The sequence below is a fragment of the Protobothrops mucrosquamatus genome, unplaced genomic scaffold (assembly GCF_001527695.2).
Source record: "Protobothrops mucrosquamatus isolate PMUCROS unplaced genomic scaffold, P.Mucros_1.0 scaffold1406, whole genome shotgun sequence".
In the NCBI taxonomy this organism is placed as follows: Eukaryota; Metazoa; Chordata; class Lepidosauria; order Squamata; family Viperidae; genus Protobothrops; species Protobothrops mucrosquamatus.
This window is the reverse complement of record NW_015387591.1, coordinates 16447-40481: the sequence shown is the minus strand read 5'-3', so window position 1 is coordinate 40481 and position 24035 is coordinate 16447. Positions and strand designations below refer to the sequence as shown.

General features: G+C 38.9%; 1 protein-coding gene across 1 annotated transcript; it reads right to left on the bottom strand.

Moving 5' to 3' along the window:
• Nucleotides 1-174: 174 nt before the first annotated feature.
• On the bottom strand, nucleotides 175-21326 carry NUP85 (nucleoporin 85). The gene is made up of 19 exons (XM_015821829.1): nucleotides 21262-21326; nucleotides 19532-19625; nucleotides 17457-17619; nucleotides 15616-15686; nucleotides 15214-15257; nucleotides 13473-13542; nucleotides 12051-12172; nucleotides 11431-11565; nucleotides 10703-10825; nucleotides 10109-10240; nucleotides 9529-9635; nucleotides 9188-9271; nucleotides 8762-8827; nucleotides 6884-7035; nucleotides 6681-6798; nucleotides 4040-4140; nucleotides 3101-3252; nucleotides 2259-2345; nucleotides 175-389 (listed from the first exon to the last, which is right to left on the bottom strand). The coding sequence occupies exons 1-19, from the start codon at nucleotides 21292-21294 to the stop codon at nucleotides 288-290; spliced, it is 1956 nt and encodes a 651-aa protein (XP_015677315.1). The 5' UTR covers nucleotides 21295-21326; the 3' UTR covers nucleotides 175-287.
• Between the last annotated feature and the right edge of the window lie 2709 nt (nucleotides 21327-24035).

Below are 24035 nucleotides of genomic sequence, written 5' to 3'. Positions count from 1 at the left end.
AGATCAGATTGCCCCCGGGTTTAAAACAAGCAAATGAAATGTTTTCTTTCAGCTTGCATGAATAAAACAATTTGGGGTTATTTTAATGACAAGATGGATTTTCCATCTTATAAAATTGTAAAAATCTCAAGTTTGCAAAAACTGAGTTTCTTTCTTGAAATTTACTAGAAAAAGAATTATAAAAGAAATGCAAAATATGAAATTTATTTTTATCAAAATAATAACAAACCTGGTATGTACACTAAGTTAACAAAGTAAAGTTTAAGAACTATTTTAATTTGCTGCTCTCATGATTCTTCCAGTGTGCCCTCTTTAATGATAGCTCTTGCTAAGTTTCGTGCCAGAGCAAGTCTTAGCATTTCCACCTTCATTATCTCTGCATCATCATCCTAGAAACAAGCAAAAAAAAGGGCAGGAATTGAATAACATAACCTGAAATCAGTTTTAGAAATATAAGAATATTCTATAATTCAGAGCATACCTACGCAGTAACCATCACATTACTTCTCATATTTAGTATGTAAACCAGTGGATGGCCCAAAGACTGAATTTTTCAGAGTTCTTCCTCCAGAACTGAGCAAACAGTTCCCTCTTAAGTATTAATTTACGATAATATAATACATATCCAGGATGGAATTAAAAAGTATTAATTTAGAATGAAGCTGCTTGCTCAGTCTCGGAGGAAGAACCCAAAAGTTATTCATTCAGAACATATCCAAAATATCACAAGCCACTTCCAGAAATGCATTAACCTTATCTAAATGGTCCTTGTCAGTCCACTCAACCGTGGAATATTCTACACATCTAGTAGACATCAGAAAATTTTCTGCCATTCTCAAGAGCATTTGCAGCTATTTTTATTCCTTGGTCAGAACAATGAAAAGCACACACCCCTTCTCACTAGCATCCTGAGATGTGGACAAGCAGTGCTGGGAGGGGCTGTTGGTAACACTTTCATACCATTAGAAACAATATTTTATCCTAAGCTCCTTTCCACAGGTTTCAGAGTCAGTGGATGAAAAACGACCACAGAGGGAAGGAAAAGCAGGCATTAGAAGCAATACAACTCTGAAATGCATAGGATTGTCCCCTTGATTCAAAAGACCAATTTTCTGACCGACACGCCACTAATTCCTGTGGGTAATCTGTTCTTTAAACACAGAACATAACACCTTTTCCAGTTTCAGCTTTCACTAAAAAGCACATTTGTAACAAAGCAATTTAGTCAATTTGACAAGATCAAAGAAGTTTCAATTAACTTAAGTGTGTCCTTACCAAGTATACACAAACATATATAAGGAAAATATTACAAAGAGAATATAACATATAATTGAGTTAATGTTGCAGGATCCAATCTGGGCCAGCCACCAGGGACCAGGGCTTTTGTCTTCCGAGCTTCCGGACTCCTGACGGAGCCCCAATCCTCGGGGAACCTCCCTGTGTGCTCTGGGCTGTTCTGTGTGGTATTTGTTGTTTAAAAATATACATTATTGCATCCTTTTACTTGTTTTCTTCTTGTGACAACACAGGATCACAAACATCTGACAGTGGTTTATCAAAGGAACTGTGGTTTAATATACAACATGAAACAACAACATTCAGGAAGCATACAGAATACAAGGCAGTCAGTTATATACAAATGGTTCAAGTGAGTTAAAGATTCCAACTGTCATTCCCCTCAGACAGTCTCTTAAAGGGATACTAACCCCAAAATACTTGGCTGACTTATTCTCTGTATATCATCGCTGCCAGTCAGCTGCTAAATTATAATTACCTTGGCAGTATTTATGTGGTGGCTGTTGTGTGTAGCTTTTTAGATATAGATTGGGGTTTTTATGGCTGGCTATTAAGTCATTGGCTGTAGTTTTCTTGTGCTGTCAAGCTCCCCCCCCCCACCTTCTAAGTACTTGATAAACGGGGGAGGGGGGGTAAATCAGCACTCCTGTTGATGGATGTGTACCACATAAACATCACACACAGAACAACCCAGAGCACACAGAGAGCTTCCCTGAGAGGGTGGAGGTTCCAGCATGAGTCCAAAAGCTCGGAAGACAAAACCTCATGGTCCCGGTGACCGACCCAGATTGGATCCTGCAACATCATCCTGGGACACATGGGTTAATGTTCTCCCCAGGGCACTGATCTCAACAAAAACAATAACCTTTCCAAAATACAGTGGGGCTAGATCATCCTCTATCCTCACATCCTGAAATTATAATATGCCAGGCCCTTAAATCGGTGTCCTTGGACAAGATTACCTGGAGCTTCTCTTTTTTTGGCTCTGCTGCCATCACATCTTCTAAGCATTTCATCAATTCATATGTCTGATCAGCAGAAAATATGACCTGCAGAAAATTGATTGTAAACTTCATTTAATGGCAATTTCTCTCTCCATCCCACTTATTATTGGAAGTGGGATTTTAAATTGTGATGCTCTGGCAGGTTTGAACCCTAAGCACGAATGGTTATCCCATTAATAGCTAGACGAGAGTCCTCAAACGGAGCAATCTTTTTATCTTTTTTGGTCTAGGTTTGGTTTTAATAAAAATTCAATGTATGTATGAACTCAAGGATTGTTTACTTCTGTGGCAATTGTATATATTACAAGACAGGACCAGATGAAGGCCACTACTTACCTTATTCATCTACTTTGAAAAAGATTCTATTAACCAATGTTGCTGGAAAACACTTAACCGAGAAACTGGCACATACAAATTAAACTTGAATCAAATCATGAACTGCATTTTAGAGCAGGCATCAAACTTAACGGAGCCTATCTGTAGCAAGGCTAAATAAACTCTTCTACTTACAAGCCCTTCTTTTTGAAGGAATAAACAATCAGAGTATAATATACTCTCTCTCTCTCTTTAGACCAAAGCTCTTGTGATTACTAAGACTTGCAATCATTACTTGAATTCTGGTAACCATATAGCACTGAAGCTCTTAGGATCACACAATTTCTGGCTCAGTATTGTCTTTCTTAGCTTGGATTAATACCACTGCCCGGCTGGTATCAATCAATCCATGTGGTATATTGTATTTCAACACCCAACTCCCACGGAAATAAACATAACCTAATCTACAGAAATACTACACTTGCCTCTTTATGTTCTAGGAGAGGGAGTGCATCGGTCAACAAAGTCATCCAGAAGGAGCAAGGAGCGATACGAGCGGTCATCAACATTAATAGCAGTTTGGCTGCTGCAAAAAACTTCTTCTCCCCATACATGCGATGAAATTCCCGGTATTTTCCTGTAAAGATGTCATATTCAGAACATCCATCAATTCTCAATCTTTGACCCTACACAACTGCAATAAAATTGTCCTGTATTATTTATTTATTTATTTATTTATTTATTTATTTGTGTAGCAATTTTATGCTACAAAATCGCTCTGGGGGGCAGCAAAAGGCAGAACAGGCATTTGTAATTAAGGTCCCTTTAAATCAGGGGTAGTCAACCTTGGCTCTTTTAATGACTCGTGGACTTCAATTCCCAGAATTCCTGAGCCAGCTTAGCTGGCTCAGGAATTCTGGGAGTTGAAGTCCACGAGTCATAAAAGAGCCAAGGTTGACTACCCCTGCTTTAAATCAATAGCTCAAATCCCATTCACATTGAAGAAACAAACATAAACCATTACCGGATTGTTTCTAAAAGTACCTGCAATGATTTGTGCAAACTAGGACAGCTTTGAAATAAAAATCTAGTTTTTATTTAGAAAAATAAAATATATCGTATTAACACAATAGCCTTTGGAAAGGCAAGAAAAAGACATGTATGTAAGCAAAAGTAAGATTTTTAGGTCAAGGACTGTTTCTCAAATCATATGGGCAATGTCCTGTCCCTGCCCAGCATAATATCTGTGGCTTCCAAATCTTCCAGTTCGGGAGAACAGGAGGGTTCTGTTTTGGAAGTTTTAAGTGGGAAATGGGAACCTTCAATCCAAAGTTTGAGCAAATGCTTAAAAAATAAAGGATTTAAGAAATTCTACCCAAGTCAAACAAAATGGGACCCTACTGTCCAGAGACAGAATCACTCACCAAGAAATGTCAGTCGATCGCTAAGCAGCATGGATGGACCCAAGTTGTCAATGAGATCCAAGTCTGAAAAAGTACCTCTTTCACAATATTCTCTCAAAAATCTAGATAACAGTACAGGTAAAAGGGCAGATTAGCACATATAGCCATCAGTATGTATATACTATTAATTCTTTATAAAAGTTACTTCCTTATAAGCAAGGATTATAAGCAAGATGTAAAGCATTTCCCAACTGCTAATTTATTTATTTTATTTATTTATATTTGAATTTATATCCCGCCCTTCTCCCGTAGGACTCAGGGCGGCTGACAATCTATTTAAAATACATACAAAACAATACAAATTTAAAATTAATTAAAAAGAATATTAAATATTTGTCGAATTTAAAATATAATTAAAACCCCCCTAAAAATTACCCTAGGCCAGTCCTGCAAGCTNCTGATCTCTGGGGGCAGTTCATTCCAGAGGGTGGGAGCTCCCACAGAGAAGGCCCTCCCCCTTGGGGTCGCCAGCCGGCACTGTCTGGCTGACGGCACCCTGAGGAGACCCACTCTATGGGAGCGTACCGGTCGATGGGAGGTACTCTGCGGCAGGAGGCGGTCTCAAAGATATCCGGGTCCGATGCCATGGAGCGCTTAAACTTCAACTCTCATAGCTATACATTACTACTGGGAAAACCCTAGTTTTGACTATACAGATCTGTGTTGGGAAAGCGATGCCTCTGCTTTTTAATATAAATATGGGTAGTGCAAGGCCCATTTATTCTACACTTCTCTGATTAGGTTTGCTTCTAGCTTAGTATCAGTTTTATATTGATTTACACCAGGGTTAGTCAACCTTGGCTCTTTTATGACTCGTGGACTTCAACTCCCAGAATTCCTGAGCCAGCTAAGCTGGCTCAGGAATTCTGGGAGTTGAAGTCCACGGAGTTGAAGTCTGGGAGTTGAAGTCCACGAGTCATAAAAGAGCCAAGGTTGACTACCCCTGATTTACACTTTGCTGCTATATTATAGGATCTTCTTTCAAATACGTAGGATTGTTGAGTTGGATTGCATCTGAGTTGCAAAAAAAAAAAGGCTTTATTTGTTTGCTTGTTAGGTTGTACGTTAATTTTGCTGGAGAGAACTGCATTCCCTTAATTTGTTCCATAAAGTTGATGAAAATGATGGTGAGCATTGATTGGGGGGAGCGAGGTGCGCTAGTCTAGGCAGATGAAGTTTAAAAGGGCAAAATGTGTACCGTAAGACTTGCAGTCTTCATCACCAGTCTTTCAAGAGATGGATCTTGCCGTGGCCTCACTGTCAGATGTGAAAAATCAGGACTACCTATCAAGTTCCACTTAAGAAGATTTATTGCTCAAGCCTATTCACAAGAATGTGTCAACTAATGGTCAGCACTAAATTGGCACTAGATAAGAGTCAATGAAATTCAAGGGGGGTGGACTTGTAGCACCAGTTGCGGCCTTTTCTGGACCGGGACGCTCTGCGCACAGTCACTCATGCCCTCGTCACCTCCCGCCTGGACTACTGTAATGCCCTCTATATGGGGCTCCCTTTGAGGAGCACCCGGAGGCTTCAACTGGTCCAGAATGCGGCCGCGCGGGCGGTGTTGGGAGGGACTCGTCACTCCCATGTAACGCCGCTGCTGCNCTCAAGGGGAGCCCCATGTAGAGAGCATTACAGTAGTCCAGGCGGGAGGTGACAAGTGCATGAGTGACCGTGCGTAGGGCGTCCCGGTCCAGAAAAGGCCGCAACTGGTGAATCAGGCGTACCTGATAAAACGCCCCCCTGGTCACGGCCGACAACTGGTCATCCAGCGTCAGCCGCGAATCCAGGAGGACGCCCAAGTAGTATGCTTTTATCTGCTTGAAATTGCAAAGCCTTTCTCCCAAATTTTATATAATTATAATCAATGAGTAGCAACAAATTTGAAAAAACAAAACAAAGTACTCAAGTTTCTAACCATATTTTAGGGGGGAGAAAAAAACAAAGGATTTCTGTAGGCAATCTCTCCTGTGCCTGACCTATTTTTTCACAGACTGGAGAGAAAGGGATTACAAGAGAATATACCAGACTGTTTGCATAGCCAAATTGCTTTCCATGTGTATTCCCCAGTGGACACCTCCTTACCCTCTTGTAATATTTTCCTCTCTAATATATGTAAATACAAACATTAATTCCCTTCTTGTTCCAGGGCCAGAGTAGGAGTATTCCTAAGGACAGGAATGTGGAAAAGCCAGGACAGTCAATGATAATGTTATTTCTCCCTTAATGTCTACTTCACTTAGCAATGCAGTTGCCAGTCCCAACTGTGGTAACTAAATGAGGATTATCTGCAATACGTTTTAATAAGAACAGCAGTACTAATTTCCTGAAATGTAAAATGACCTCTTATATATTACATACTACAGATAACTGATGGAAATTGACATATTAACTGGTATCAACTTTTTATGTATTGTTTCATCATTAGAATGTACTTATGAGCACAAATAATCCAACACTAACAATGTCATCATTTACTAGGATTGCCAAATTCAAAGGAAGCATTGTGTCTAGCAATTATATCATCCTAAACCTTTAGATATCTCTAATAACTGCTGTTTCTGCAACTTAATAAGAATTCTGCTTCCCCAAAGCCTACCTGTCTGATATGAGGGTAGCAAAAGCAGCATCTTTGGCTCGGATGCTCCAGGATAGTGCTGAGCCAAGGCGATTGTTCCGGACAGCCTTCATGGACATGATTTTACAGATGCTACGAACTGGGATGGGAAATGATGGAAGCATACTTGGTAACTAATTCTTTAGCAATGACTACATGTAAAAAAAAGTTTTAGGGAGAGTCACCTTGTTCAGTCATCATTCTCTGTTCACAAATCCTCAGTACTTTTAGGGCTTTATGCTCTGTATCCAAGGAAATCCGTTCAATATGATGCTCCAAGTATGCTTTACCATATTCTGGACAATAGTCAAAATATTCAACTGCAAGTTGCCATAAGCTGCAAAGGTGGAACCATAAATATTGAATTGCCTCTTCTGCATAGAGTAACTGCTTCAGCCACTAGCCTATACAACAAACACTAAAATGGTGAATCTCCTACTAGTTTTGTACTTTCACTTTAGAGCTCCCTTTACCTAACTGCTTTTAGGGAAGCCTAAGAGCAGTAAGAAATTTGTTGGAAAAGCTTTTTAAAATTGAGAAATTTAAGTCACTACAGGTAGTCCTCGACTTACCTGTAGTGACTTATTTGACTTACAACAGTTCATTTAGTCAGCGAAGTTACAATGGCACTGAAAAAAGTGACTAATGGCCATTTTTCATACTTATGACTGTTGCAGTATCCTCATGGTCACGTGATCAAAATTCAGACGCTTGGCAACTGACTCATATTCATGACAGTTGCAGTGTCCCAGGGTCATGCAATCACCTTTTGTGACCTTCTAACAACAACTCAATGGGAAAACCAGATTCACTTAGCAACTGTATTACTAACTGAACAACTGTAGTTATTCACTTAACAACTAGGGCAAGAAAGGTTGTAAAATAGAGCAAAACTTATTAACAAATGTTTCGCTTAACAACAAAAAGTTTGGGCTCAGTTGAGGTCATAAGTCGAGGACTACCTGTATAATGCTTGAACATTTTGTCTAAAGGATATTTTTTCACATTTTAGCTCAACAGATTAAATAAAAAGTGAGTGTTCCAAGATTTCAAATCTATCCTATGTTGCTGCAGGATATTTTCCTGGGGACCACAGGTCTCAATGCCTTGGCTAAATAAAATTATGTATATTATACTGAATTAGAACCATTATGTTTACTTACACCAGATACTTAATGAGATTGTTTTATCATTCTAGCTAATACAGAGTTAGAATTAGATATGTTTCTCTATTCTTTAATATCAGGAGATTCTAGTTACCACTCAAGGTAATGATCTGTTTTGTTCTTTTGGATGATTATGAGGATGATATCAACTAGCCCTTAAAGCTTGAAACATCACGAATTCAAATAAAGCTGAAAACCTTCAATCCGGAGAAACAACTAGTAAATAAAAAGCATTTGCACTTAAGACACTTTGATGTTTAAGCCATATGAAATATTATTATTTCAATTTTATTCAGCAGGGAATTCCTTGGTAAATTAGAATACAGATTTAACTGTCCTTTATTCTTATCTTGAAGCCATTTGGGAAAACTATCCAAGTAGTGCCTAGTCTTCATTACAGATTTACCATATGCATCATTTAAAACAAGCAGATTCTGTTCTTGTGGATTAGATGGTTCTTCATTGTCCTCTTCCATTCCATTTCCAAAGAGGTTTCCATCCCTTTTAAATCAATGGGAGGGGATGTATCACTGTCTGCACTAAGGCTTACAAGGTTCTATGCCAGTTTGGAAGTGCAGTGGAGCCAGTAGACCTAGGATATCCATGGCCCCACTTTATGGCAATTTTCAGGGGAGAGAGGTACATTATCCATTATGAAGTTTACATATCAGCTTTCTTTATTTGAAGTCAGAGCTCATATCAAACTTCAGAGGAGGGAATATGACACAACAAAAGATGTGATACTTTCCCAAAGACTAGAATTGTGAGGCTCCTATTCTTATCAGGACCAATGACTCTTTGTGAATCATATGGTTTTCCTCTTGCCTTTTCATTACTGACTACACAGTACTGTCTGTAGATGTGTGAGTGTATATAAATGTAAATGAAAACTCTTACCTGTGATGGGCAAAGAGCCCAGAAGCATATTCCAGCAGCAGGTATTCACGCATGTTGGAACCAAAGCTAAGGAATAACAAAGTGGATTCATTTTCTAACTAATATCTCTTCCAGAATTTCTTTCAATATCCAATACTTTTAAGCCCAAATAAAAAAATGAATTAGAACAGAAACTAGTAGAATAATATCATCAGAAATAGAATTATTTTCAGTTCAGTCACAAAGGCATTAAATGAGATTCACTCAACCTCAGCCTTGCTTCCGTAAAATGGCAATAATAATGTCACTTATCTTTCAGGAATTATCACAACAATGTATATGGAACCCTATGGACAGTGTGAAGGATTATATAAATTATTCTAAAAAAGGAATTTTAAAACTAAGGCAGTTTTAAAACTGAGCCCGATAATGAGAAGGGAAACTTACTAAAGATTGTGGGACTGGAGTAGATTGCAATGGTCCAAGAGGTCTGTCAGATGAGCTACAAACCACCAGTTGCTCAAGGCAATGCTGCAAGTACAAAATCAGAAGGAATCTAGGATTACAGTATAATGTATGATATAAAATATATTTACATTCTCAGGAAAAAAACGACAATCCATACTTTATTACACTTGCAGAATCCTATTTGTTCACTGCATACTTTTGCCACTTTTTATTTTTAAAAAGTTTTCCTGCTTTTTGGCTTGTATGTTGCTCTGTTTCAAACCATGAAGTCAATTATGTACAAATCAAGAATTCAAAAAAAACAAAGACGACAAAATCACCTGCATTCTTTAATCACTTGGTGGATATCAAATTCAAAAGCTGCCAATAAGATGCTGTCTAATGGTTCCGGGCTGCTTTCTCCTCCCAGAAACATGTCCAGGCTGGACTGTGGAATACATAAAGATGTAAAACACTTGAGATTGTGTCTAGCTATACCAGATATGTTCTCGCTCGGTAAAGGACCACCAAGATTTCTCAAAATTACGAAAGAGATTACTTAAAATGCACATTCAACTGCTTTTTTAAATTGGAATTGGCTAATTTCAATCACCGGGAAAAAAGTCAGAGCAGTATTTGCATTTTCCAAATCAAAACTAGTGCATTGATACAACGTTCTGATAGTCCATTTCAAGAAGACTATGAACTTAGTCCAATACAATGGGTGTCCCATTCTGGAGGTTTTCCAGGATTTGCTACTTTGTAAATGTCACGCAAAACTATCAACCTTCTCTTTGCTACATAAAAAGGCACTACTTGGATAGGCCCTGAAAGTGGCATCATCTTTCTCCTGTACAAGGTACAATCTCTTGCCTTCCTATTGGACAGAGGCAACCCTGCTCTAATGGTGGACTGTGTTACCTGTGCATAAAGATGGAGTTCCACGTGTTTCACGGTAGGATGACAATATAATAGCCGGGTCACAAGAAAATGGTACCAGGTTGTCAACAGCTCTTTCTTTTCCAGAATAGCATTCTCATCTCCAAGTAGGATCTAAAAAAATGAACAAGAGTCTTTAAGGATTCAGTTTTGACCTAAAAAAAACCCTCCATCAGTTCAGGGTTTTAATATGTAGTATGCCAATTGTGGCCTTATCTGGCTGAAAATGATCATCCATGCCTCTCTTACCCAACAGTTGAATAAAGGTAATTCATGTGCTTACCGGGCGTTTGTACCACAAGTACTCATTTAACAAGCATTCAAGCATTTAATGACCATTCAAGGTTATTGCAGTGAACAAATGATAGCTACAACTGGTCCTTGAAGTTCCAGTCTGTAGCTTCCCCAGAATAATATGATCAAAATTTGGGTGCCTGGTAACCACTTGGCTCACAGCTAAACTGCACACATAGAGACATTATATTCCAAATCCCATCATTGGCTGACCAGATAGCCTCAAACACACACACACACACACACACACACACACACACACACACACACACACACACACACCTTACAGAGGACTTCCATGTGAGAATTGGAAGCAAACGTTCCATCTTTCAGAAACCTCTCACATTCCTCGTGCCAGTGCTGCCATTTCAACTCCATCTCTGTCAAAGTCTGGTTACTGCTAGGCTGCAAAGGGATACATAATGAAAAGGTTTTTGAAATTCTTATTGCAGTGTTTCTTTTACTAATTTTCTGTAAAAACAGAACAGCTTTGGTGTTTGTTTTATTCAATGAAAGGCAGAATATCAATAGTTTCAAGAGTTTTGAGCAGAATAAAAGATAAGGTTTATCCAAGGAATGGGATATTTGAACTGGAACTTAAAAGAATACATGGTGTGATAGATATTTCTACAGTATAGCAGGATAACCTGCTATCTTTAACTTATAGGAAATTAATTTCCACTACTTAAAGGAAATTCTTTCCAAATATGTTGGTTCAGGAGTACAGCCAATCTATAGAAAAAGCATTCTTCTTAATGTACTATCAATGATTTTATAACATTATTTGGCTGACACAACTTCATAGTAGTGTGAAAATAATGAACTAATTCACATGGGAAGATCTCTCCTGGAGCTCTTCAACAACTCAAAGCCGCATACTGAAAACGGAGTAATACAAACCAATGATCAGACTCAGAATTAAGCAAACTTTGTATGTTTTTCAAAATATATTTTTTACTACATCATTACAGATCATCCAGGTAATATTACAGAGAAAACTGAGAACATACACTGAGAACAGGCATCTTCTTCATCAGCTCATCTAAAACTTTGCACATGTGCACTGATGTGGGATTGGTACTAGCTTCTTTAGAAAGTAATTGCCGAGCCTCATCCATTCTACCCTGGAGCACATAACCGGTTATCTGAAAAATATAAAAATGATTTTACATATTAATACTAACATCCAAACCATGCATGCATGGTTACAGTGATACATACCACCTCATAAAAGAGATATAAAACTGCAACTTAAGTAAAACAGGTTTAGTGTTCTGATAGAAATAAATATGATGGTTGAAAGGCCATTTTTCCTATTTGCCACAAAAGTATACTAATACATTAAGCTCCATTCTAGGTCTGCATAAACTGTAAATACAAAGTTACATGAGGCAGCCTTACAGTCAGACTTTTAAGCTGATTCTGATGGCAGAGTTTCTTGCAAACCACAGCTACCACTTCACATTTATAGGTGGCTCAAATACTATCAGCTTTCTGTCATCGTTGATTCAGTGTAATAAGTTGAAAAAAAATCTTACACTTTACACTTGATTCAATGAAACCGTTTTCTGAGCAAACATGAAGCCCAGCAACCAGACACTAATGCTTCCTGGATAAAAACGTTCCTTACCACGTTCCAGAAATATTCGTGTTTTGCTGGATTCTCACTCCTCAGAACTTCACAAACCATGTTGTCTATTTCACATACATGAAGACGGACCCAATCAAGCAGGTGACATAACACCAAACCCGCTGGAAAAAATAAATAAAGATACATGCCTATGAGCCCAAAGAACTGTCCGAGATACTATTTTTTGAAATTATAATCCCATTTTTATATGCTTTGCACTGGTCCACTGCAGGCAACATTAAAAATGTTATTTCCAATACTGAGGGTATCATACTGTATCATAGAGAAGATGTAGTTATGATTATACAGTGGGACAATATTGTACTAATTTATCTGATAATTACAATCTAGGTACCTAGGAACTACTGTGTTTCCCAAAAATAAGACCGGGTCTTATTATTATTTTTGCCTCCAAAAAAGGCACCAGGTCTTATTTTCAGGGGATTTTTATACTCACCTCTGGCACCAACAGCTCTACCCAGTTGGTCCACTTCTTCTGGCTGAAGGAGCAGCTTCATTCTGGCCTGCATTTTGCAGTCAGGCTTTTCCGGAAGTTCCAAGCTATGGATTCAATCCATAGTTTGGTTCTCAGCTGCAGAGGCCTTCTGGAAAGGCCTGTGACTGAGAAATGCAGGCCTGGCTGCAGAAGATGCTGCGGAAGAAGTGGGCCAGTGAGGAGAGGCCTGGCTGCAAGGTGAGTGGGTGCAGGATGAGTGGGGCGGCTCTACATCCCCACCCCCGCCCTAGCTTGATTTTTAGGTGTGTGCCTCTACCCAAAACTAGGACATATTTTGGGGGTAGGGCTTCTATTAGGCCCACCCCCAAAAATCAAGCTAGGGCTTATTTTCAGGGTAGGCCTTACTTTGGGGAAAACACAGTAGCAGCTGAATCAGAGCATGACAAGAAGTAGTTCAAGACAAAAGTCCCCTGGGACGATGCAATGCTGCTCCCGCTTCCTTGCTCTCTTCCATGCTTGTGGGGGAGGGTTCCTCAGTTTGTACTGGAGAGGACCAGACCCAAGAAACCAGACCTGTGAGCAGCAGCAACCTGGGCTCAGCCAAATAAAGCTCAATGCATCACGCATCCTTTTTATGATACACTTCCAGTTCTCACAGTACAAATCAGATTATTTTTTTTACACTAGGTCAGCAGCCAAAATGAAAAGCAGGCATCAGAAATTAATCATGCCTCCACCCCAGTAACAGTATGGTCTATCAGCAGCAACAGTCTTTTCCTCACAACTGTTGCCGACAGTTTTGTCCATTGTATTCAATATGAGAAATGTGAAGGCAGGGAGGTATTTCTTCCTCAGCTCAGAAAGATATTATGAAGGTACCTAATTAGAAAAGCAGCACATGAATTTCTGAGACAAAGTGTGAAAAACATAAAAGTAATCTTGATTTCATTATCATTCAACATTACCTGGAGCAGCTTCAATAAACATGATTTCACACAGATTCCAGATCAACTCCATTGCAGACAAAACCGAGACCTAAGAAAGATAAACATCAGTTTATTAGAAATTTCCATTATAAAGCTTTAATTTTGAACCCTTCCTAACGTGAATAACAGTCAATAAAGTGAGCACCGCTTAAACTGAATTTGCTGCAAATAGACAGGATATTGTTAAAATAAGTCTTTTAGAGTCTATTATTTATTAGCTGAAGAGACATTTTGGTATAATGGTTAAGTCATTAGGTTAGAAACCAGAAGGCTGTACATTCTAGTCCACCTTAGGCACAAAACCTCAGGCGAGTCACTCTCTCAGCCCTAAAAAAGAGGCAATGGCACACCACTTCCATAATATCGCCAAGAAAACTGCAGTGAGTAGTCAACAATGATTCAAAGGCACACCCCTCCAAAAACACTAAATAGGACACAGAATGTTCAAGCTCAATGTTCAAATTCTTCATTCTGATGAGTATGAACTTCTATGTGAGGGCGAAGGTTGATTATCTGAGCTTGTGGGTTGGTTTCCCCAACTTCTATGTATTTATATTTTTCCATAACCTGGAGCAGAAAAGAGGGGTTATCTTCTTTGGAAGTGGTTTAGAAATTCAGCATTAAGCAAAAATTCCCACCTCTCTCAACTGAGAAATGGAATCAGCGGGGAGCATACAAATCTATGAATTGTTTGAAAACGGCACCTATCGTGCCGTAATAGTAATACCAAAATAATAGAACGTGACATCAATTTTTTCTGTAGTATATTCTGTTTCCAAAACTTTTAACAAAGCTTTTAAGACCACAAAATGTTTTAAATAAAACAGAAATAGAATTGAGATGGCATTCTAGGCAAAACGTGCTTCAATCTTCCCCATGGAACACAACTCACAATTTAGAATCATATTTATGACTAGCTGAAAGCACCTGTTTATTTTGTTAGTTGTAAGAACAATACCAGTCCTTCTGACAAAACGTTTTTTGGGTACAGTTAGTTTAGAGTTAAAAATAAATGGAGAAAACATAAGAAAAAATAGCTGCTTTTCCAAATGAAAGTCACTTTGAGGAATAAGAATTGGAGCAGTAATGAAAGGATTATGTAGCCTTTTACTTCACTGCCCTTGCTCCAATAATCACCTGCAAGAAGCATATTCATTCCCACAGGACAGTAGAAACATTTTGAGAAGAGTAAACACAGACTGGCAAATGCATGCACATACAAACCCACAAGTGGGCAAATAACCTCGAGACAGAATTCAGAAAAATAACAAATAAGCCTTTACCATGTTTTACTACTTCTCCATTAACTTTGGAATAGTAACACAATTGACTAGCTATCCAACGTTACATTAGCATTTATAGTTAGACCCTGGACATTCCATTTTCAGAATTGCTTGATGATATTATAAAAGACACATCAGTGGAATCAATAAATATGCAGAACTATTATTGGAATTTTACAAAAATCAAGGACTAAATATTGTTGGAGAAAAGAACGGATATAAATTTAGAACTACAATTAAGAAGTAAAGAAGTAGACACATTCTTGAACAAGCAAAATTTAATTCTTTCTAAGTTGACTGCGGCATTGTACCTGCTATTGTAGACAGCAAATATTCTAAGAACTTCAAAATAAATTCAATGGGCTGCCTCAAAACTAAAATAATGGAAAATACTAGTAGTAATTTATTTTCCAATACTGTATCAAAATATACGTTACCTGAGTACTGTAGTGCATGTGCATTGCAGGATCCCGTGCAGATACTAAATGAAAGAAAAATACAGAAATCAATATTTATACATTGTTATTATTCAGCTTCACCAAACCAAAACTATTGTTTATTCTAGATCTACTATACATTGGAGAAATATTTGTACATTGCTCATTTACCATTTTTACTAGTTATATTCAAAACACTATAATTTTTCATCGGATTAAGCAATTATCATAGCAAATACGTAAGTCTTGGTGAGTTGGTTGACTGTTCATTTTTGAACCAAACCTACAGCCAAATTTCACAAGCAGTCTTGCAAGTACCAGTTCAGACTATGAATCATTCCGATTTGTTTTAAGACACTCAGTTCCAGAAGCTCCCATTTAATAAAAAGTAGAAAAACTTACAAGCCATCTGATGTGAATCTTCCATGCAGGCTCTTATAACAGATCGATAGCTTTTGCTTACTCCAACCAATCTATCCAAAAAAGAAGAATAGTTTGATTTTGTTTTAAGCATCATCTCAATTCCTTGACAAATGCCAGGTTCTTTAGTACAAATAAGCGATAATATCAGATCCCAAAAGCCTCTAGAGCAGTGTTTCTCAACCTTGACAATTTTAAGGCATGTGAACTTCAACTCCTAGAATTCCACAATTCTGGGAGTTGAAGTCCACATGCCTTAAAATTGTCAAGGTTGAGAAATACTGCTCTAGACACTGGGACAGGACACCCATGGCATCTCTCAAATGGTTTGGCTGGGTGTCAGTTGCTACAACTGTACGGGTGGTCCTCAATATATGGCCATTCTATTGCAATGATGCTGAACAAATGGTGGTTGCAAACTGTCCTCAGAGTTCCAGCCACTCCAGCATCAACACAGTCACATGATAGCAATCTGAATGCTTTGCAATCTGCTTGTGCTTAGGACTGGTTGCAGTACCCCACAATTATGTGATCACCATTTACAAACCTCTCTGCCAGCTTCCCAGAAGCTCAACGGGGAAAGGATGCAAGTTGCTGGAGTAAATCTCCCTCACTCACACATCCTCTTCAGACTCTTAGAACTCACGCTGCACCAGCCATACTCACGCCCTCTCCAATGCTTACTCTGCCTTCCTTGCACATTCCTGTGGACCCTCCCTAGCCTTTCTTGCAGCCTTGAGCAGCCTTGCTGAACTTTGCTTCTATCGCATCCCTTTTGCACCCTCACTGACCCATGCCACGCCACCCTTGCACACTCATGCACCATTCCCAACTATTGCTGTGCCTCTTGCACACCCTTCCCAGGCCTTGCCTCCTCCTTCACACTCTGGTGTCCCCCTTTGCATGTTCACATCCTCTCCCACAACCCTCGCCATGCCTCCCTCCTGTCCCAGCCTTTGCTTTACCTCCCTCAGAGTCCTACTCACCCTTCCCAAGCCTCACCTTCCTCATACACCCTCCCTAATTGGTGCTGCACCTGCCTTACACCTTCACGCACCCCTTGCACCCTCATATACCTGGCAATGGCTGCCGGACTCTTGCAAACTACCTGGACCTGCAACTTTCTGACGACTTCCTCAGTGATTTGGTTGTGGGAAGTTGGCTTACCTAATGACAGTAGGATTCAGTTAATGACAGTAACTGGGATTGCAGGGATTGCTGTCACTAAGTGGTACAATTACACTTTATCACATTGCTTAGCAATGTAAACTCCAGTCCTAATTGCCTAATTGTAAACTCCAGTCCTATAAGTCAAAGGCTACCTATATTCTGAAACATTATATGAATGTTTTTCTTTTATGCTAGTAAATAATTACATACAGTAGGGCTTAAAAGTTTGTAAACTCTTTTGAATTTTCAATATTTCTGCAAAAATGTGACCTAAAATGTGATGAGTTAAATTTCTCCAAGTCAATATGCAGGAATGATGTACAGTTATTGGAAACATATTGCTGCCAAAGAGGGGCATACCAATTCCTAGAAGCAAAGCTTCACATATTTTTGCCGCACAAAAATATGTAGCTTTGGATCATTTTCCTCAATAAATAATCGAACGTATAATGTTTTTGACTCATTTGTTTAATTGGGTTCTCTTTATCTACTTTTAGGATTTGTGTGGAGAACAGATCTAGTTTTAGGTCATACTGATGCAGAAATATTGAAAATTCAGAAGTATTCCAAAACCTTTAAGCACCTCTGTGCACCAAAATACAGAAAGCACTGCAGAAGACTTTTTAAAACTCAATAATACTTTAGATAATTACTGTGCAGTTCTTGACTTTCCAGCCTTTTCCTTCTCATTCTTCTGGAGTCCAACAAAGATCCCATGTGATTCATTGAAAAGCTTCCGCAAAGTCTGAGAATAGACATCTTGATCTTTGCGTACCACATAGACAAAAGGATAACCTGGAGTTTTCTCTGTAGCCTCTGAAACAAATGATGTAGAAGTTTCTATTTTAATTATGCAGTAAATACTATTGTTTAAAATTGGGATTCTAAATGTGTCGCAAATCAATTTTATATGTCAAAGCAAAATCTGAGTAAAATAATATAGAGATATTAGGTTGGTATCCTCATTGTTGGCTGTTAAAGAGACAGTAGTTCTATATGGCCTTTAGGATAGAAATAGTCATAGTTACATTCACAGTTTCATATCTATGTTTTGAATTTTATTTTAGTGTTTTATACTGTATTGTAAATTATCAAAATCATTTTTGTTAAATGTGGTAGCATATATTCAAAATATTTATATATCCAAACAGAATAAACATGTAGCTTTAGTTGTTATTCAAAATATTCTAAACCCATATTACAACAAGTCTACAATATATTCCATAGGTAAATAAAACAGAAACAAATAATCAAAGGTTTTAAAGCCCTACTACTAAACCATGCAGGCCTTTCTAATAAAATCTGAGCATTGCATAAAGAGACATAAGTATTGAGGCAAAACTTAACTAATACATCCTGCATTTTAGTACTGAATCTAAAATAAATATACATTAATGTGTCACTTATCAAGACCTCAAGAAGCTAGTTGGCAACTTCTTCTGAGGCAACATGAATGCAAACTATTTACATAACTAGAGAAAAATGAGTAAGATCTAACATAAACCATGATCCTTACAATCAGTTAATAACATAACAGTAAATCTGGAGATTACTGATAATGGAAGACCATCTATTTCTATGTCTTCCTTTTCTAATTTTACTTTAAAAAATCTCTCTTCCATGCTTCTGAATGCTTCTATATCTTCCAATCAGAAATAGTAAAAAAATTAGAGAGCGCACTACTGGCAGCAAAGTCTATGGATCAGAAGTCCAACATTGACCCTTTAACTGTCTATGGTAATATGGAGGCATGCTTGATGAGGAAGCAGCCCTGCACTTCCATCAGGAACTGCTTTGGCTTTTTGTGTCTTTTCAACTGTGGGAGTAATAGAGGAATTTCCTGGAGAAGAGAGAGAGAACTCTTGCTTGTGCATGCAACCATGGATAGCTTTTGAAGCAGTCAAATGAATCTTGCAAAGGATATCATTGTTTTAGCACATCGAAGAGAGAGGTTTTAAAGTGCCTTGCAAAGCACTACGTTCAAAAATTTTATACAGTCCTAGAAAGATGTGGTTAAGAAAGAACTGCGAAATTGTTATAAATTGCGTCTCTAGTAATCGAACCTAAGTAGATAATTTCATTACTTCGTACAACCCTACACACGATTAACCAAAAGTCAAGCTCCCATAGTCTCAGGAGGTTTAATATCTAAATAATACCTTTAAAATGCAACCTTCATTATTACATCCTCCAGGATACACCAGACCACACTATTATTGATTAATATTATTACTACTAATTTATATGCAATCCAACTCCCAGAGACTCTGTTTGGTTTACAAATTGTTAAAGACATTTAAAATTAAGTAGTGATACAAGAAACATAAAAAAAGAACAAAAACACCAGAAACAACAAATCTGGATGGAAGAAAGAAAAAGTGCATCATTAAGATCATATAAGCACTAAAATAATTTAAATGTATTTTTGGTAAACTTTTTGCTTCATATTTTTAACAATCACTTGATAAGGTGCTCATTTTATTTTCTAATATTTATTTCCTTTTAAAGATAGGAGGACAAGGGTTAGAGAAAATATTAAAAAAAAGGAATGTAGTTAGAAGAAAGGACATCAAAAAGAGGTCTCCATTTGCTCAAAGCGGAGAAAACTGGAGCTTCAGTTCAAACTAATTCTAACAGCTAATCTGTCCAATATTTTCCTTTAGTTTATTCATATCATGAGCATATTAAACAAGCAAAACAACTACATTTAATAAAAAACATTGCCAACCTGTTGGTCTAAATAAGGTTTCGCACACCAACATCTCTGTGGGTCCCCATGTAAAGCATAACTGTTTCTGGTCAGAGTTCACTCCTGGAATAAGCTGTTTAATTAAAAAAGAGAGAGAAAGAATTGGACAATCATGTTGATATTGATGCAATCAAAAGCTATTTAAGTCATCAATAATAAACATTATACAAGCAGTAACTACAGCTGAAATTATATACATTGCTGTTACCAAAAGGAACAGGTACCTATGGTTTGTCATCCACGTGATTTCCAAGAAAGACAAGCTATACCTATACATCAGGGGTGTCAAACTGCCGGCCCGCGGGCCGGATGCATCATAGCAAAACCACGCCCACCCCATTGCCAGCAATGGCAAAAAAGTCACGATATGTCATGACACATCATGTTGTGAGTTTGACACCCCTGCTATACATGGTAAGCATACAGGATTCTGTTAGGATATGATCCATGAGATTGCTCAGCAATTGCAATGTGGAGCCCTCGGATCCGAGTCATTGAGCAAAGTGATCACATGGCATCTCATTTATCAACCATTTCACTCAAAGATGGAGACTCTGGTCCCAGTTATGGTCACTAAGTGAGGAGTACCTGTAACTCATTTCAGAAGAACATCCCATAACTTGAGTAAAGCTGTGTCAAGCAATTTCATCCAGATATTGGGACAGCTAAATTATCTTGACATGCACAAACTGCAAACTACACCACAACATATTTCCTGTCTGTACCTATACCTAAGAAATCTGATGATGATGCAAAACATATAAACAGTATATCTAAAGTTTTTTTTTTATCAATTCCACACAGCACGAGCCACCTTTACATTTATCCACAGTTGCTTCTTAGGTATTAGTGAGCTTTCTGTGTAAAATTAAAACCTTGGTTAGGCACAGCCTGTCACTCAAAAGTTAAGGCCACTTCTTTTTTATGCCACCCCTCCTCCTTTATTCTCTTGAAGTTTAACAGGGATGCCATGACACACGAGTTGCAACAGAACAAGCACACATCATACATCAGCATCCATACATTATACCACTGAAATAATTCACGTAATTAAAAACTGCTCACACCTAATATTCCATATGTGAAATGCCGAATAACCTTTATACCTGCCTGCACAGCTTACAATGCAGACAATCGCAACTCTCTAAAATAAAAATAAAAAAGAAGATGGAAGAACAACAGTTACAGACGTCTTCCTCCAGATTCTCTATGCTCATCAGCTTTGCTTTTCCAAAAAGTTTTCTTCAACACGCGCGGTCCGGCCTGGCATCAACCCATTTACAGCATCTCCTAGGACTGTCCATCCAGGACTGCGTCAAAAGCAGCCATACCGATAACGAGGCCTTCGATTCCTTCAGCCAGGGCTGGCAGAGGCCAGGCAGTGGCTTTCAGTCCCTAACGGGGACTGAAGGGCCTCCAAGCGCAGCCTTTTCCCTTCCGACGGTGGAGGGCGCCTTCCTGTCGCCTCTAATTCTCCCCAAGTGTTCCTCGCTTAGACCAGGGGTAGGCAACCTCGGCTCTTTTATGACTCATGGACTTCAACTCCCAGAATTCCTGAGCCAGCCATGCTGGCTCAGGAATTCTGGGAGTTGAAGTCCATGAGTCATAAAAGAGCCGAGGTTGCCTACCCCTGCCTTAGACGATTCCCTCCGCGCCACGCGGCAGCCCCACCCCCACCCCCCGGCACGGAAGGGGCCCCTGAAACTCACCGTGACCGACGGCTCGACATCCAACTCCTCCATGTCGTCCAGCGAGAAGAGTCCGCGCTCCGCTCGGCCCGCCCGCCCGCCGGCGACTCCTTCTCGTCCTCCGCGCCTCGGCGGCGGCGGCCTCTCGACCAATCACCAGGCAATGCAAGTCCCGCGCGCGCCCGAGCCGAAGGACCCCATTTCCTCCCCTTTCTCCGACGCTAGAGATAGGAAAAGTAGAAGTGTCCGCCCGCCTCGTTTAAAAAAAAACTCCAGTTGCCGATTGCTCGTGTTTTTTCCCCCGCGTACCGATTTTGCGGGCAAGTGGAGCTATTTCTAAGAGATGGGCCAAGGTTTTCTTGCGGCCCAATTCTTTTACAACAGTCCCAGCAAGAAAATCAAGCTGCGGAATGGAGAAAAAACAAAACAACCGGCTTCGTGAGAAAAATGATGGATTTAGTATAGAAGCAACGTTCCCAATGATCTCTTCAGATGCATTCTGCTGTCTTTAATTTTAATGGATATCCTTTTTTTCAAAATGTTCATGGCTCGGATAGAACTTACAAAATCAGGAAATAAATAAATGATATGAACCTGAAAAGCCTTAAGTTAGCCATATCTACTCTACATCTTTTGCACTCGTCTCTCTGTGCTCCACAAGACAAATCGAACGTATTTTGCAAAACAATGAAGTGAGATTACCACAGTTCGATTGTGTTGCGTCATTCCCGAGAAACAGAAACTATAGCTTCTCCCATCTTTCTCACTCAGATCCATGTATGCTTGTGAAAATTGAAGCTGAGAGAGTCAAAGGACACTATTAACACGAAACACATTTCTAACGCAGAGGATTCGTTTTCCATTCTATGCCCTTTAACGAAACCTCCTTCAACCTGCAGCGAATAATAGTTCATCTAAAATTGTCTTCTCACAACCCAAAACTAGTATTTGTTTGCAAGAAGATATTTGAGATTTCTCTTTCTCTTTTTTTCATACGGTGGAAGTATACCGCAAGAGTTTCTTTGCTTTCAAGTCAAGTAGTTGAACACTCTGCAACATCCCAGTAATGGCTGGATTTCTGGGATCGTTTTCTGTAAGACTGACACTTTCACCTGCGGCCATAGAAGGACCCGAGCTTCAATTGAAATACATTATTATGTACACGTGACTCCATCATTCACGTTTCTTTCCCCGCCTTTGTGGCTCTCTAACAGAGTGCCTGGCGGGTTACGAAGTAATAATAATAATAATAATAATAATAATAATAATAATAACAACAACAATAATAATAACAATAATAATAATAATAATAATAATAATAACAACAACAACAACAATAACAACAATAAAAAATAAAAATAAAAATAAAAAGTTGGAAGGGACCTTGGAGGTCATCTAGTCCAACCCCCTGCTCAGGCAGGAAACCCTATACCATTTCAGACAAATGGTTGTCCAGTCTCTTCTTAAAAACTTCCAGTGTTGGAGCATTCACCCCTTCTGGAGGCAGGTTGTTCCACTGATTAATTGTTCTAACTGTCAGGAAGTTTCTCTTTAGTTCTAGGTTGCTTCTCTCCTTGCTTAGTTTCCATCCATTGTTTCTTCTGCTTTCGGGCGCTTTGGAGAATAGCTTGACTCCCTCTTCTTTGTGGCAGCCCCTGAGATTTTGGAACACTGCTATCGTGTCCCCCCTCGTCCTTCTCTTCATTAAACTAGACATACCCAATTCCAGCAACTGTTCCTTATATGTTTTAGCCTCCAGACCTCTAATCATCTTTGTTGCTCTTCTCTGTACTCTTTCTAGAGTCTCAACATCTTTTTTACATCGTGGTGACCAAAACTGGATGCAGTATTCCAAGTGTTGCCTTACCAAGTTACTACGACACTCAATGTCAAACTTCTTGCGGTGATCCTTGGTGCCTCTTTCATAAAAGTTTGTGCTTGATAGGATGCAGAGTTGAATCTAGGCGCAGAACTGCACATGGGAAACTGGCGCTCCATTGCACATTGAGGGCAAAGGCTTTTATTCCCAAAGCTGAAGTGACTGAGCAGCAAACTGTGGGGTGTTGATGCTGCACCATTGTGAGTGGGTTTTCTCAAGTACTTTGCCTGTGAATTGAAAAGAGACCTTTTTCATCATGATGGCTGATAATTTTCCTGTAGCAAGAACAGGAGCCTCGCTACCTAGGGGGGGGGGAAAGCAAATTGAAAGAATTCCTGACTGCAAAACATGCTACCTTCCTCATTGGTTTTGACTTTAGACAGCCTGTAAAGCTTATTAGGAATTAATTGTTAATTAATTTATTATTGCCATTTTTCCAAGGTATTCTGAATTTCAATTGCATGCAGAGTTTTTGCGTTGCGCTGGTTCCATTTACAGGAGAAATGAACGTGCTTTTTAATAATATAACGTACGATAAAAATTGGCAAGATTTCCTGGTAGGTTTCCTGGAGAACATCTTTGAATTGTGTTTCCTTCTGGTATTTGAATGAAGAGTAGGGAATAGTCTCAGCTGGCTCAGGAAGGAAGATATCAAATTGCAAAATTATGTTAATAGAGTTTGTATGATAGACCTGTAAGTACCCTGCTGTCCAAGAATCTGGCTTATTGTTGGAATGCTTGTATTTTAATCACTTCAGCTTTTGTTCAGATAGTGATTCTCTGTGAAAGTACATGATTGGGAAAGCTCAGGCAAATTGAAAGAGAAATCAGAAAAATGAGTGGATATAAATCTAATTTTTGTTAAAGATTTCACGGCATACCCTGGTTCATTATGAGCAACTTGGTTCATAATACT

Bases quoted from the DNA above. Each gene is read 5' to 3' on its own strand.
- NUP85 (XM_015821829.1), bottom strand. From the start codon at position 21,294: ATGGAGGAGTTGGATGTCGAGCCGTCGGTCACG. The intron at 19,626-21,261 runs GTGAGTTTCAGG...TTAATTAAACAG, and splicing joins ATGTCGAGCCGTCGGTCACG to CTTATTCCAGGAGTGAACTC. The intron at 6,799-6,883 runs GTGACTCTCCCT...TTCCCATCCCAG, and splicing joins GAGAATGATGACTGAACAAG to TTCGTAGCATCTGTAAAATC.